The 14,816-nt window shown below is 50.0% G+C and overlaps 1 protein-coding gene across 2 annotated transcripts in view; it reads right to left on the bottom strand.

Annotated features, from left to right (window-relative positions):
* Nucleotides 1–12,704, bottom strand: part of LOC119965824 (C-C chemokine receptor type 4-like) — a 40,292-nt gene extending 27,588 nt beyond the window's left edge. The window contains exon 1 of one of the 2 annotated variants that reach the window (XM_038796705.1): nucleotides 12,556–12,704. In XM_038796705.1, coding sequence (XP_038652633.1) covers nucleotides 12,556–12,628 — 73 coding nt within the window. In that variant the 5' untranslated portion in view covers nucleotides 12,629–12,704. Of the gene's footprint in view, nucleotides 1–11,401; nucleotides 11,474–12,555 lie in introns of those variants that run through there. The other variant, XM_038796707.1, reaches the window with a different exon arrangement.
* Nucleotides 12,705–14,816: the final 2,112 nt, after the last annotated feature.

The following is a 14,816-nucleotide window of genomic DNA, read 5'->3' as shown; positions in this document are numbered from 1 at the left end:
CCACAGTCCAAAGACGTGCAGGTTAGGTAGATCGGCCATGCTAAATTGCCCTTCGTGGCCAAAAAGGTTAGGAGGGGTTATTGGGTTACGGGATAAGGTGGAAGTTAAGGCTTAAGTGGGTCGGTGCAGACTCGATGGGCTGAATGGCCTCCTTCTGCACTGTATGTTCTATGTAAATGTTTGAATCTAACTGGATCCATCGGCTAATACAAATGTATCTGAAATTGCACCACAGTTTTAATTTCTGATGATTCATGTGAAGGGTCAATTTAACACAAAATACTTTTCCTGACCTTGTCTGATACTTAGCCCCATTTTGGATCTTTAGCACCTCGAAAATACTTCCATGGGTTTTGAAACTAAACTGCAGGTATATTTCACGTTCTTCAGCTGTGTTAAAGGGAAAAAATGGTTCCTTTAATAATAATATTTTTCTATGCAGACAACTTGACCCAAAAGCTATTTCTGCTGATTTTCCAGCTCCATAATTCATCTTCCAGAATTAACTGATGTGGTCCTTCTCGTGATCCGGTAAGTAAGCCCATCCAACTCCTGGAGACTTCAATTTCATATTTAGAATGCAAGGAAATATGCTGGAATTTTTTTTGGTGAATATTTTTACACGCATTTTCAATTATACACAGTGTCCAATATTTACAGCTCGTGCAGTTCTTATGTACATGCAATCATTCTTGGTGTCCCCTCCCCCCTCTCCATTCCCTTCTCCCCCCATCTCTGGCCCCTCCTTGGCATCCCCCTCTTTCGTTCAGGGTGTTCTGTCCCCGAGCTTCTATTCTCCCCTTCCTCCTCCCGTACACAATGTAAATATACAGACACTGGCATCGGGTGAAGCATAAAGAAGTGTGGTATTAATCAGGTCAGTCCATAAGAGGGTCATTTATGAGTCTGGTAACAGTGGGGAAGGAGCTGTTTTTGAGTCCTTTTGTATCTCCTGCCCGATGGAAGAAGTTGGAAGAGTGAGTAAGCCGGGTGCAAGGGTATTTGATTATGCTGCCCGCTTTCCCCAAGCAGCAGGAGGTGTAGACAAAGTCAATGGATGGGAGGCAGGTTTATTTGATGGACTGGGCTGTGTTCACGACTCTCTGAAGTTCCTTACGGTCCTGGGCCGAGCAGTTGCCATACCAGGCTGTGATGCAGCCCGATAGGATGCTTTCTATGGTGCACCTGTAAAAGTTGGTAAGAGGCTCATACAGTTTAAGGCTCATACAGTTTAAGGTACTGCATAGGGCTCATATGACCGGGACAAGGATGAGCTGTTTTTTTGGGACCGAGGACAGGTGTATTAGGTGCTCAGGGAGCCCAGCAAACCATGTCCCTATTTTCTGGGCATGCCCAGCGCTGGGGGAATTTTGGAAGGGTGTAGCAAGGACGGTATCGAGGGTGGTAGGATCCAGGGTCAATCCAGGCTGGGGACTCGCAATATTTGGGGTTGCAGTGGAGCCTGGAGTGCAGGAGGCGAAAGAGGCCGGTGTTCTGGCCTTTGCGTCCCTAGTAGCCCGGCGGAGGATTCTTCTTCAGTGGAAGGATGCGAGGCCCCCAAGCGTGGAGGCCTGGGTCAACGATATGGCGGGGTTTATTAAATTGGAGAGGGTGAAATTTTCCCTAAGGGGGACAGTGCAGGGGTTTTTCAGGAGATGGCAACCATTCCTAGATCTCCTGGCAGAACGGTAAAATCAAAAGGTCAGCAGCAACCCGGCTCGGGGGGGGGGTTTGTCTCTTTGTTTTTGTTTTGGGTTGAATATCTGTTTTTTGCCAATGACGGGTGTTAATTTATTGTTTCTCTTTTGTATTTACGGCGGGGCGGGGTGGGGGGGGTTTTGTTTTTTTTTGTTCTTAGAATTTTCTGTTATTGTTTTCTTTTTTGTGAAAATGTGAAAATTTGAATAAAAATTATTTTTTTTTTATAGTTGGCAGGAGTCAATGTGGACATGCCGAATTTCTTTAGTTTCATGAGGAAATATAGGCGCTGTTGTGCCTTCTTGGTGGTAGCGTCGACGTGAGTGGACCAGGACAGATTTTTGGAGATGTGTACCCCTGGGAATTTGAAGCTGTTAACCGTCTCCACCTCGGCCCCGTTGATGCTGACAGGAATGTGTACAATACTTTGCTTCCTGAAGGTGGACATGAGTGTTCACAGTGATTCTTCTGGCATTCTGTCCTCAGAGATCGCCTTCTGACTCTGCAGAAGATAGTCATTTACTCCCGGCTACTCAAAGAGCTGCCAAGGAAGATGGCATTTCCGGCATACACAGAATTGCATGCTGGTATACTGGAGGGTGAAGAGGGGGGGAGGGTGAAGCAAAGGCAACATTTTTTTTTAATAAACATTTTATTGAGGTATTTTTGGTATTATAACAACAAAATAAACAATGTACACAAATCCATAAACATAGTGCAAAAGCCGTCTTCCTCCCACCTTTATTAACCTCCTACTCCAAGCTAAACTAACCCCCCCCCCCCCCCCCCCCCGCCCTTCTGCTGACGATTAATTTTCTGCGAAGAAGTTGACGAACGGTTGCCACCTCCGGGTGAACCCTAACAGTGACCCTCTCAAGGCAAACTTGATTTTCTCCAAACAGAGAAAGCTAGCCATGTCCGATAGCGAGGTCTCCGACTTCGGGGGCTTTGAGTCCCTCCAAGCTAATAGTATCCGTCTCCGGGCTACCAGGGAAGCAAAGGCCAGAACGTCTGCCTCTTTCTCCTCCTGGATTCCCGGATCCTCCGACACCCCGAAAATCGCCACCTCTGGACTCGGTGCCACCCTCGTTTTTAACACCGTGGACATGACATCTGCAAACCCCTGGCAAAATCCCCTAAGCTTCAGACATGTCCAAAACATGTGGACATGGTTCGCTGGTCCTTCCGCACACTTTGCACACCTGTCTTCCACCCCAAAGAATCTGCTCATCCGGGCCACTGTCATGTGGGCCCGGTGAATTACCTTAAATTGTATCAGGCTGAGCCTGGCACATGTTGCGAACGCGTTGACTCTACTCAACGCGTCCGCCCATAGACCATCCTCTATCTCTCCTCCCAACTCCTCCTCCCACTTACGCTTCAGCTCCTCAGTCTGCGTCTCCTCTGACCCCATAAGTTCGTTGTAAATGTCAGAGACGCTGCCTTCTCCTACCCAGCCTTTGGAAACTACCCAGTCCTGAATCCCCCTTTGTGGTAGGAGCAGGAAGGTTGACACCTGTCTACGTAGGAAGTCCCACGCCTGCAGGTACCTAAATTTGTTTCTCCTCGCCAACCCATACTCATACTCGGAAAGCTCCCCTCTATAAACATACCCCCCATCCTCTCAATCCCTGCTCTCCGCCATATCCAGAACCCCCCATCCGTACTTCCCGGGGCAAACCGGTGATTATTACAGATTGGGGACCAGATCGATGCTCCCTCTGCTCCCACATGTCTCCTCCATTGCCCCCAGACTCTCAGGGCCGCCACCACCACGGGGCTGGTGGAGTACCGCGCCGGCGGGAACGGCAGAGGCGCAGTTACCATAGCCCCCAAACTGGTGCCCTTACATGAAGCCGCCTCGATATGCTCCCATGCCGACCCCTCCCCCACCACACACTTCCTGATCATGGCTATATTCACCGGCCAGTAATAGTTACTAAAATTTGGCAGCGCTAGCCTGCCCTCTCCCTGACTCCACTCAAGCATGACCTTCCTTACTCGGGGTCTTGCCCGCCCAAACAAAGCCAGAGATCACTTTGTTGATCCGTTTAAAAAAGGATCGCGGAATAAAGATGGGGAGACACTGAAATACAAACAGGAATCTCGGGAGGACAGTCATCTTTACCGTCTGGACCCTCCCAGCTAATGACAATGGGAGCGCGTCCCATCTCCGAAAATCGTCCTTCATTTGGTCTTCTATTTCGGGCCAGATTTAATTTATGCAGCCGGTCCCATTCCCGCGCCAGTTGAATGCCTAGGTACCTAAAGCTTCCCCCTATTAATCTAAACGGCAGCTCCCCAATCGCCTCTTCTGTCCCCTCGTCTGGATCGCAAACATCTCACTTTTCCCCATATTTAGCTTATACCCCGAAAACTGGCCAAATTCCCCTAGGATCCTCATGATTTCTTCCATCCCCTCAAATGGGTCCGATACATACAGGTCGTCTGCATAGAGCGAGACTCTGTGCTCCACCCCCCACCCCGGACCAGCCCCTTGAGGCGCTCAGAGCAATTGCCAAGGGAGGGCTCTATAGCTAGCGCGAACAACATTGGGGCGAGAGAGATCCTATCTCTTCCCCCGGCGCAGTCTAAAATAGTCCGATGTTGTCCTATTCGTCCGTACGCTTGCCACAGGAGCCTGATACAGCAACCTGACCCAGTCAATAAAGCCCCGCCCAAAATCCGAACAGTCCCAGTACCTCCCACAGATAATCACATTCTACCCGATTAAAAGCCTTCTCTGCGTCCATTGCGATCACTACCTCCTCCTCCCTACCTTCCGGGGGCATCACGATCACGTTTAACAACCTTTTTATATTGGCCACCAACTGCCTACCCTTAACAAACCCTGTCTGGTCCTCCCCAATAACGTCTGGAACACAATCCTCAATCCTGGAAGACAATGGGCGAGATTCTCTGCAAATGTGGAGAATCGTAAAGGCTGCCGTGGGACAGGCCGTGACCCACGGCAGCCTTCACGCCCACTTCCTGGGCCGATTCTCCCCCCGGGCGGGACTAGGAGCGTGGCCCCGTGCGTCACGGCCTTGACGACCGTCGTCAAGGCCGCACGTCAAGCATCATGACGGCTGACGCGGCCGATGACGTCGGCTGCGCATGTGCAGGTTGGACAACGCCAACCCGCGCATGCGCAGTTGCCGACTTTTCCCTCAGCCACCCCGCAAGACGTGGCGGCTTGATCTTGCGGGGCGGCGGAGGGAAAAGAGTGCGTCCGTTATGGACGCACGGCCCGCAATCGGTGGGCACTGATCGCGGGCCTATGCCCCCCTTGGCACGGCCGTGGTGCTGCCGTGCCAATCGGGCCCCCAGATGCCCCAAACGGGCATCTGGCGCCCGTTTCACGACTGCAGTGAGCAGTTGTGTTTGCTGCCGTTTTGAAACGGGCGTGGAGGCCCAGCCGCTCGGCCCATCGGCCTCGGAGAATCGGCGCTCGCCGTAAAAAACGGCGAGCACCGATTCGTGGCGTGGCTCAGGCGTGGGGGGGGGGGGGGAGAGAATAGCAGGAGGGCGTGAAAAATGTCGGGAGGCTCTCCCGCTATTCTCCCATCCGGCGTGGGGGGCAGAGAATCGCACCCAACATTTTGGCCAGCAGTTTGGCATCCACATTCAATGGGATATCGGCCTGTAGGACCCACACAGCTCCGGGTTCTTGTCCCGCTTCAGGATCAGCGAAATCGTGGCCTGTGACGTCGTCAGGGGCAGCACCCTTCTCTCCCTTAAGCAAAGGCAACATTTAATGGAGGACGGACACTACCCTACCAAATAGTTTCCCTCTTCCCGAATAATAATAATCTTTATTGCCAAAGGTAAGCTTACATTAACACTGCAATGAAGTTACTGTGAAATTCCCCTAGTCGCCACATTCTGCCGCCTGTTTGGGTACACAGAGGGAGAATTCAGAATGTCCAATTCATCTAACATGCACGTCTTTCGGGACTTGTGGGAGGAAACTGGAGCACCCGGAGGAAACCCATGCAGACACGGGGAAAACATGCAGCCTCTGCACAGTCAGTGACCCAAAGCCAGGAATCGAACCTGGGACCCTGGAGCTGTGAATCAACAGTGATAACCACTGTGCTACTGTGCAATACACAGGTAGCCTAGGTACCTCCACTCCTCAGTGAGGAGATACGGATTATAAGAGTGAAGCTTTGCCACCTTTTGCATGAGTATCTCCAGCTCCAGTTATCCACCTGAACAGATCGATTTGAGGCTTGAAGCTGCTCCTCAAGCTTAACATTTATGGCGGAAAGGTATTTGCACAGCTGCAGAAGCTCTATGTGATATGAGCCAGGTGAGAATATCAATGTTAATTTATCAAGTAACCGCCACGTTATTCACCACAGTGAGGCAGCAGTGAGATCGGGTCAGCTCAGATGTGTGCGTTGCTGAATCCCCGATGACCCAACATTGCAATCAATGACACTCATGAGCTTTATGAGTCCCGAAGCTGAGTCATCTCCAATTTCTCAGAAGGAAGGACATCCACTTCCTGAATATAGAGACCTACGTGACAACAGAACAACCGATTCTGCACATCACTGAGGCACGTGATGGATGTTGTCGGGAAGAATTCATCCTGAGCTCTTTAAGGATGAAGATTATGGCAGTAGGTAACTCGTGGGTGACAAAAGCAATTCTCTCTTGTATGGTTAATGATTCTATAAGGGTTCTTCATTTCATTCTGTCATGGGATGTGGGTGTCGCTGGTTCGGCCAGTTGTATTTCCCAGATCTAATTACCCTTGAGAAGGTGGTGGTGAGCCACCTTCTTGAACCGTTGCAGCCCATGTCATGTAGGTACACCCACAGTGCTGTCAGGAAGGGAGTTCCAGGATTGTAACCCAGTGACAAAGAAGAACGGTGGTATAATTCCAAGTCAGGGTGGTATGTGGCTTGAAGGGGAACTTGTTGGTGGTGGTTCTCCATGTGTCTGCTTCCCTTGTCCTTTGAGGTTGTGGGTTTGGAAGGTGCTGTACAAGGAGCTTTACTAAGTTGGAGTCATACCTGGCACGAAGGAAGATGGTTGTGGTGGTTGAAGGTCAATTATCACAGCTCCAGGACCTCACTGCAGCAGTTTCTCAGGGTAGTGTTCGGGACCCAAACATCTGCAGCTGCTTCATCAATGTCCTCCCTTCCATCATAAGGTCAAAAGTTGGGATGTTTGCGGATGACTGTACAATTTTCAGCTCCATTCGCGACTCCACGGATAATCAGCAGTCCATGTCCAAATGCAGCAAGACCTGGACAATATCCAGGCTTAGGCTGACAAATGCCAAGTTACATTTGTGCCACACAAGTGCCAGGCAATGACCATCTCCGACAAGAGAGGATCTAACCATCACCCCTTGACATTCAATGGTATTACCATTGCTGAATGCCCCACAATCAACATCCTGGGGGTTACTGAACTGGACCAGCCATATTAATACTGTGGCTACTCTTCCTATCTTCTTTTATATTACTAGCTAGCTTGCACTTATATTCATCTTCTTCCCCTTATTGCTTCTTTAGTTGTCCTCTGCTCACTTTGAAATGTTTCCTAATCCTCTTACTTCCCACTAATCTTCGCCACTTTGTCTGCTTTTTCATTTGTTTTTATGCTGTCCTTGACTTCTCTTGTCAGCCATGGATGCCTTGTCTCCCCTTAGCATGTTTCCTGCTCCTTGGGATGAATTTTTGTTGTGCCTCCCGAATAACTTCCAAAAACTCCTGCCATTGCTGTCCCACTGTCTTCTGATCCTATATCGCTCCTTGCTATCGATTTAACTTCATTCCTTACTAACAATGTAACCCCGCCCCCTTTTCCCATCTACCTGCCCTTTCGATAGGACATATATCCTTGGATATTTAGATCCCAGCCCTGATCCCCTTGAAGCCACGTCTTTGTGATGCCCACAACATCGTACCGGCCAAATTCAATGTGTGCAACAAGCTCATTTACCTTGTTCCGTATACTGCCCGCACTTAGGTACAACACCCTCAATGCTGCATTGACCACCTCCCTTTTCACACTTACCACCTTTTTTGCTCTGCCTGAGGATGATGTTGTTCTTTTATTTTGGTTCTCTATTCCCCTTCAGTTATAACACTTTCTAAGCTCACATTCTGGTTCCTGCCCCCCACCATACTAGTTTAATTCGTCCCGAGTGAATTTAGCAAACCTCCCAGCCAGGATATCAGTGCCCCTCCAGTTTAGATGCAACCCGTCCTTGAAGAGATCCCAATGGTCAGGAAATCTGAAACTCTCCCTCCGACACCACCAGTTTAGCCACATGTTTAGCTGCACTCTCCTCCTATTTCTAGCCTCACTGGCATGTGGCACAGGAAGTAATCCTGAGATTACAACCCTAGATGTCCTGCTTTTTAACTTACTGTCTAACTCCCTGAACTCCTTCTGCAGGACCTCATCACTCTTCCAGCCTATGTCGTCAGTACCTATGTGTACTACGACCTCTGGCTGTTCACCCACACCCTTCAGGATGTCCTGTGTTCATTCAGAGCCATCCTTGACCCTGGCACCAGGGAGGCAACATACCATCCTGGAGTCTCTTTCACATCCACAGAAGCGCCTATCTGTGCCCCTTACTATAGCGTCCCCTATAACTATCGCTCTCCTGCACTTTACTCTCCTCTGCTGAGCAACAGAGCCAGTTGTGGTGCCACTGTTCTGGCTGCTGTTGTTTTCCTCTGTTCAGCTATCCCGCCAAATAGTATCCAAAACGGTATACTTGTTAGAGAGGAGGACAACCACAGGGGATTCCTGCGCTGACTGCCTGCCCTTTCCAGCAGTCACCTGTCTGCCTGCCTGCATCTTGGGTATGACCACATTTCTATAATTCATATCTATGATGCTTTCCACCACCTGCATGCTCCGAAGTGCATCCAACTGCTGCTCCAACTGAACCGCGCGGTGTGCGCGAAGCTGCCATTGGTTACACTTGCTGCAGACATAGTCGACCGGAACGCTGGAAGCATCACGGATCTGCCACATCTCACAGTTAGAGCACTGCATCCTGCTGAGTGACTTTTAAGCACTAGTTAATTAATTTAAAATAAATTCATAGAATTTACAGTGCAGAAGGAGGCCATTTGGCCCATCGAGTCGGCACCGGCCTTTGGAAAGAGCACCCTACCCAAACCCACACCTCCATCCTATCCCCGTTGCCCAGTAACCCCACCCAACCTTTTTGGACACTAAGGGCAATTTAGCACAGCCAATCCACCTAACCTGCACATCTTTGGAATGTGGGAGTCCGGAGGAGACCCACGCAGACACGGGGAAAAAGTGCAAACTCCACACAGACAGTGACCCAAGCCGGGAATCGAACCTGGGACCCTGGAACTGTGAAGGAACTGTGCAAACGACTGTGCTACCATGCTGCCCCGTTATTAGATTAAGTTACAATCAACTATATGGCCCTGGAAGGAGTTTGAGTTGCCGGTGGGAACGGGTTTCGGTATCTACAGGTACGGGATTTTGTCCGGAGGCAGGTCCAAGCGTTCCTCGCCTCCCCCTGAGGGAACTACAGGATAAGGTGATGTCGAAAACGGGGGTTGGGGAGGGGAGGGTCTTGGAGATATACATGGAATTGATGGAGTGGGCAGGGGTCCCAATCGGGGAGGTGATGAGGAAGTGGGAGGAAGAGTTGGGAGGGGAGCTGGAAGTCGGACTATGGGTAAAGCCCTTGAGGAGAGTCAATGCATCCTCATCATGTGCCAGGCTCAGCCTGATCCAGTTCAAGGTGGTCCATAGGGCCCACATGACAGTAGCCCGGATGAGTAGGTTTTTTGAGGAAGTGGAGGATAGGAGCGGACGCTGTGGGGGAAGCCCAGCGAATCATGTACATATGTTCTGGGCGTGTCTGAAGTTGAGGGGATTCAGGCAGGGATTTGCGAACATTATGTCAGGGGTCCTGGAAGGGAGGGTGACTCCGAGTCCAGAATTGGCAATATTTGGGGTATCGGAAGAACCGAGGGCCAAGGGGGGGGGGGGGGGGGAGGCCAATGTCCTGGCCTTTGCCTCCCTGGTGGCCCAGAGACGGATTTTGCTGGGATGGAGAGACTCGGAGCCTCCGAAGGCAGGAGCGTGGGTCAGCGACATGGCAGGGTTTCTCACACTGGAAAAGATTAAGTTCGCCTTGAGAGGATCAATTCAGGGATTCAGCCGGAGGTGGCAGCCGTTCATCGACTTCTTCAAGGAAAATTGAACGTCAGCAGCAATGAGGGTGCCCAGTGGAAGGGGATGGAGGAAAATGGGAGGCAGGGCAGTGTAAGACGGGGACAGGGAACTTAATATACGGGTAATTAGGAAATAGGGCGCGGGTGGTAAGGGATGTTATTCTTATGTTTTTTGCGTGTCAGCCCATGCGGTTGTTTAAGAAATGTTAAAGTATTTAAACTGTGAAAATTACAAATGCTTCAATAAAATATTTTCTAAAAAAAACTATACAGTCCTGGTGCTAGATTTTTACTGTAAAATTAAATGCTAAATATTAATCTCTGCCCTCAGGTTCAGTTACTCAACCTAGTTAATTAATTAGTTTTAATTATTTTTTGCATTGTTTTCTTTACAAATTTAACAGATTCCCTACCAGCTAATCAGATCATAGCTTTACTGTGATGTCACTTCAGTTGCCCCCCCCCCCCCTACAATTTGAAAAGTTCTTTATATCACTTACCTTCCCAGGATGCTCTCTGGATCTCTCCCTGCAGATTACCAGTTACAAAGCCAGAAGAAAGGAAACAAAATAAAAAGGGAAAGAGCACCTCCTCCCACCCTGCACTGAATTACCACACTGTTCCAAATTACCAACTTTCAATTCCCACTCTGGCTGCCTCACTCACTCAGGCTGTCTCGAACTTCACGTGCACAAAGCTTACAGGGTATGCGCTTTATGCCTCTCACTTATATAGAACCCAGATAAACTGAGATGATTCACACTAGTTAAGCTTCAAACAGATAGCATTGGGCTTATGAAGAGTACCAACTGAACCTTAAAAGGGTACTTTATTCCATTGACAGGTCGACAGTCCTCCTGTTGCATGTTCCAGCTCTTGGGTTTGCACAGAATGTCACCTGCTGTGCTCTGTGGACAATTTTCATACATAAACCCTGGATCTAGACCTTCCTGGCCCCAGTTTGTGTAGAGGCAGAAGTGCTTGGAGGACAGCATCAACATGACCCTCAGTCTGAGGATTCCTCAGTGACTGTGTCAAGGCTCACCAGAACATAATGGATCACGGTCCTATTCTCTTCAGTATAATGCAATATGGTCACCACTGCCTCATCTCCTTTGCACCCAGCTTCAACTAAATCGCTTATAGCCAATCCAGCACCCATTCTGGAACTTTGCATTGTATCAATCCTGATTAAACCAGTAAACATCGCCTTATTGAATCAGTCAGCACAAAATAAGTAACCATTTCCTATATAACTCCAACCTTCACAAGTAATAGCCCATGGCATTCATGCACGTTCTCCTTTAATACAACAAACTCCAAGTGAACATAAGACCATAAGACATAGGACCAGAATTTGGCCACTCGGCCTATCAAATCTGCTCTGCCATTGAATCATGGCTGATATATCCCTCATCCCCATTCGCCTGCCTTCTCCCCATATCCCCTGATCCAACCTACCCCTTTGTAATTCGGTGTTACCCCTGATTGGCTTCATTTACCTCATATTCTATAGGATCTTCAAGGTGCAACCTTTTGGGCGGGTGATTGGCCTCTCCTCTCCGACAAAGCGTTCACGATGCAGAGGTCACCATCCTCTTGTGGTAACCTGCTTCTGGGAGGAAACTGCTACTTGGTTGTGTAGCTCGAGCTTGTGTCTGGGCAGCCTGCTGTCACCTTCTCCCTGATGTGGTGCTCTGAGGGAATAGGTCAGAGGTCAGGTTTGTACTCCTGTCCTGAGAGACAGCAGCCCCGGGAAAGTCTATTCCAGCCATCGCTGTCCAACTGAGTCCAGTGGCAGATTCCAGCTTCTGAAAGCCCAAGAGGCCACACCTCACATCCCAGCTGTTAGGCTACGGAGGCCAGCACGGGACATTGTCTATCCTGACCCCTGGCGCCACCAGAGCTCGAGGCTATGATTCCGTGGAGGAGGAGGTCCCAACCTGACTTGGGTGAAGAACCTACTGCAGATTCCAGGGAGGATGCCCCACATTGGCCAGAACTTTACCAGCCCTTTGAAGGCAGGTTGGGAAGACTTTCAAGATGGTTAGGCCGGGGGGGGGGGGGGGGGGGGGGGGGGGGGGGTGTTGGCATGCTCAACATTATCCTATTGCCATGTTATTTTACCACGGGCAGGAAAGCTGGCAGACCGACATTCTGCTGCCAGCCCAATTAAGTTACTTAAGTGTCATTTATGTCTCTTCCCATCCCCTTCTGCGTACATTGACAGCGGAAGTAGGACCTGCCACTGCTTGCAGAGCCCATCCAGTGAAACCTGGTGACCCTTGGCCTCTCCAGACCCCTTAGCGCCAGTTCCACTGCTGAAGCTGGAGCAGCAGGGCCTCTGATTGGGCGAACCACTTTTGGGGGTGGATCACCCTCCTTAATAGGGTCTGAACTGGCCACCAGCAGTAAGATGCATCTCTGAACTCTGACCAATTGGGACCTTTTATGTTAAAACAAACTTTAATTTACAAATTTACAGAATTAAACACATAACCATAAAAGAAAATAGCTTTACAATTATCAGTTAAACAGTTCTTAAACATAAGGCAAACTTACTAAATATTTATAGCTGCCGCTAACTCCAAATTAAGCAATTCCAATGCAGTTAAAATGCTACTTAGAATAAAGTTAACATAGAATATTGGTTTACTTGCAGAGATGGTGAGAGAGACTAACGGGTCTTTTGTTGTCTTCTTGTAGCAGTACAGCACCAACGCCCACATCACTCACATCAATGATCTTAAATTGCTTGTCATAATTCGGTGCTGCCAAAACTGGTATGGTTGTGGACAGTGTCTTCAGGTCGTCAAATGTCTCCGGACAACCTGACGGGCAATGACATTTCCAATGGAGTAATCATACGGCTGAACTTTCTGTAGAAACCACTCATGTCCAAAAATATCACAACTTCTCTTCTCGTTAATGGTATTGGAAACTCCCCGATTGCTTCCAGTTTCACATTCTGTGGGCCCCTCTGACTATATTCAACAGTCTGGCATAAGAATGTGACTTGGGCTTTCACAAACTCACTTTTAGTCAAGTTTATCACCACGCCAGCCTCCTGTAGTCAATTGAACAATTCTTTAGAGGTTACAAATGCTCCTTTCACGTTCGACTGAACACCACCGGATCGCCTCTGTACACGGCACAATTGTTTAGTCCAGAAATGACCTTGTTGGTTGTTTTTGGAATGTTACTGGCGTATTCTTTATTCCAAACGGCATAACTTTGGCATTACAAATGCCGAAATTGGTCACTTCCGGTGACGGTGATGTGCTGAGCGGACTCACATCAGGTGGCTTTCCTCCAGCCCAGAACCAAATAGCCACTTGTAGGTGAATTTTGCCCGAAAATTCAAAAACAACCTGTCCTCAACTGAGAGAAGAAAAGAATAGAACCAGAATGCCAGCGGACGGCAGCTCGAGGGGCCGAAGGGACGGCATAAGTGGCGGAAAAGGCCACGAGCAACAGGAAGACGAGCCGGCAGACCACCGAGACGAGGGAGCCCCCGACGACCCGAGCATCAGCCTCAACCCCCCCCCCCCCCCCCCCCCCACCCCCACACCAGTACCCGGAGACGGATGGAAGGCCTTCCTCATGAAAGAGCTGACTGCCATGAAAGAGGCGATAAAGGTCGAAATGCAGCTGGTGGTCAAGGTGGCGGTGACAGAGGTCGCCATGCAAACAACTATCGACTGAGTGTGGAAGAAGGTGGAACCGCAGGATAAAACTATCCACGAATTGGAGAAAGCCCCGACGGACTAGAGCAACAGGATCGTCGCCCTGGAGGCAGAAGTTAAAAGGATGGTGGCGGCCCAAGGGAACTAAAAAAGGGAAAGTCGAAGGCGGGGAAAATGGGTCCCGACGACAGAATATTCAAATCCTGGGTCTGCCAGGCGGTATTGAGGGCAGAGACCCGATGGCTACGCCGCTCTAATGCTGGGCAACCCGGTCGGGAGAGTCAGCTTCGCCAACCTCCCGGAGATCGACAGATGGGCACAGGTCGCTTAGGCCGAAACCCAAGGCGGGGCAACAACCGGGTGCGGTCATCGCGAAGCTACACCGATATCAGGATGGTGAGAGGATCCTGAGGTGGGCGAGACAGACCAAGGCGAGTAGTTGGGAAGGACACAAAATCCGGGCCTATCAGAACATCGGAGCGGGCTTAGCAAAACACAGGGCTGAATTTAATCAGGCAAAACCGGCCCTGTAGCAGAACGGGGTAAGACTCGGAATGTTGCTCCCAGCCAGGCTCTGGATCACGGCCCAGAATAAGGAACTACTTTAACACCCCGGCGGAGGCGGACGAGTTTGTGTGGACCAATGGCCAGCACAAGGGGCAGGTGAGGCAGCGATGAAGGCCGAGCAGAGAGGGAAAGCGAAAGATAGTGACTTCTTCGACACTTAATAGGTTTGTGCGGGTCCGTGTTGCTTCGCTGTGATCAAACAGACCGGGGTCACAGGGAAAGGTGAGAACAGAGGAATGTAGGTGAGGGTGAGGAACAGTCAGGGGTATGATCAGCCCTGGGAGAGGGATCTCCACACTAGCAGAGATAGCTTGCACAGGAAGACATACAGCAAGAGGGCCCGCGGTGCACCTCCTGGCAGGGCTGGCTAGGTGGGGGGGACACAGGGATAGGGAGGGGGAATGCAAAGGGGGGCATGGGGAAGGGGCTACACAGGGAGGGGGGGGGATGGTGAAGGGCGGGGGGGAGAAGGATCACAAAAGGAACACGATGGGAAGAAAGTGTTGGCTTTCTAATTGGCTTTGGCAGGTAAGGTGCAGGTTGAAGAATCAAGATGGCACCGCAAGCAGCCACCATAGAAGGGTCCTGAACAGAGGGAGACCCCGGAGTGCCGGGCTTTCCTGAATTTATGAACTAATTCAAAATCATCTGCCATTTCTGCTGT

The sequence above is a fragment of the Scyliorhinus canicula genome, chromosome 5, assembly GCF_902713615.1.
Source record: "Scyliorhinus canicula chromosome 5, sScyCan1.1, whole genome shotgun sequence".
Classification (NCBI taxonomy): Eukaryota; Metazoa; Chordata; class Chondrichthyes; order Carcharhiniformes; family Scyliorhinidae; genus Scyliorhinus; species Scyliorhinus canicula.
The sequence above is the reverse complement of the archived record's forward strand: the minus strand, read 5'-3'. Positions and strand labels throughout refer to the sequence as shown.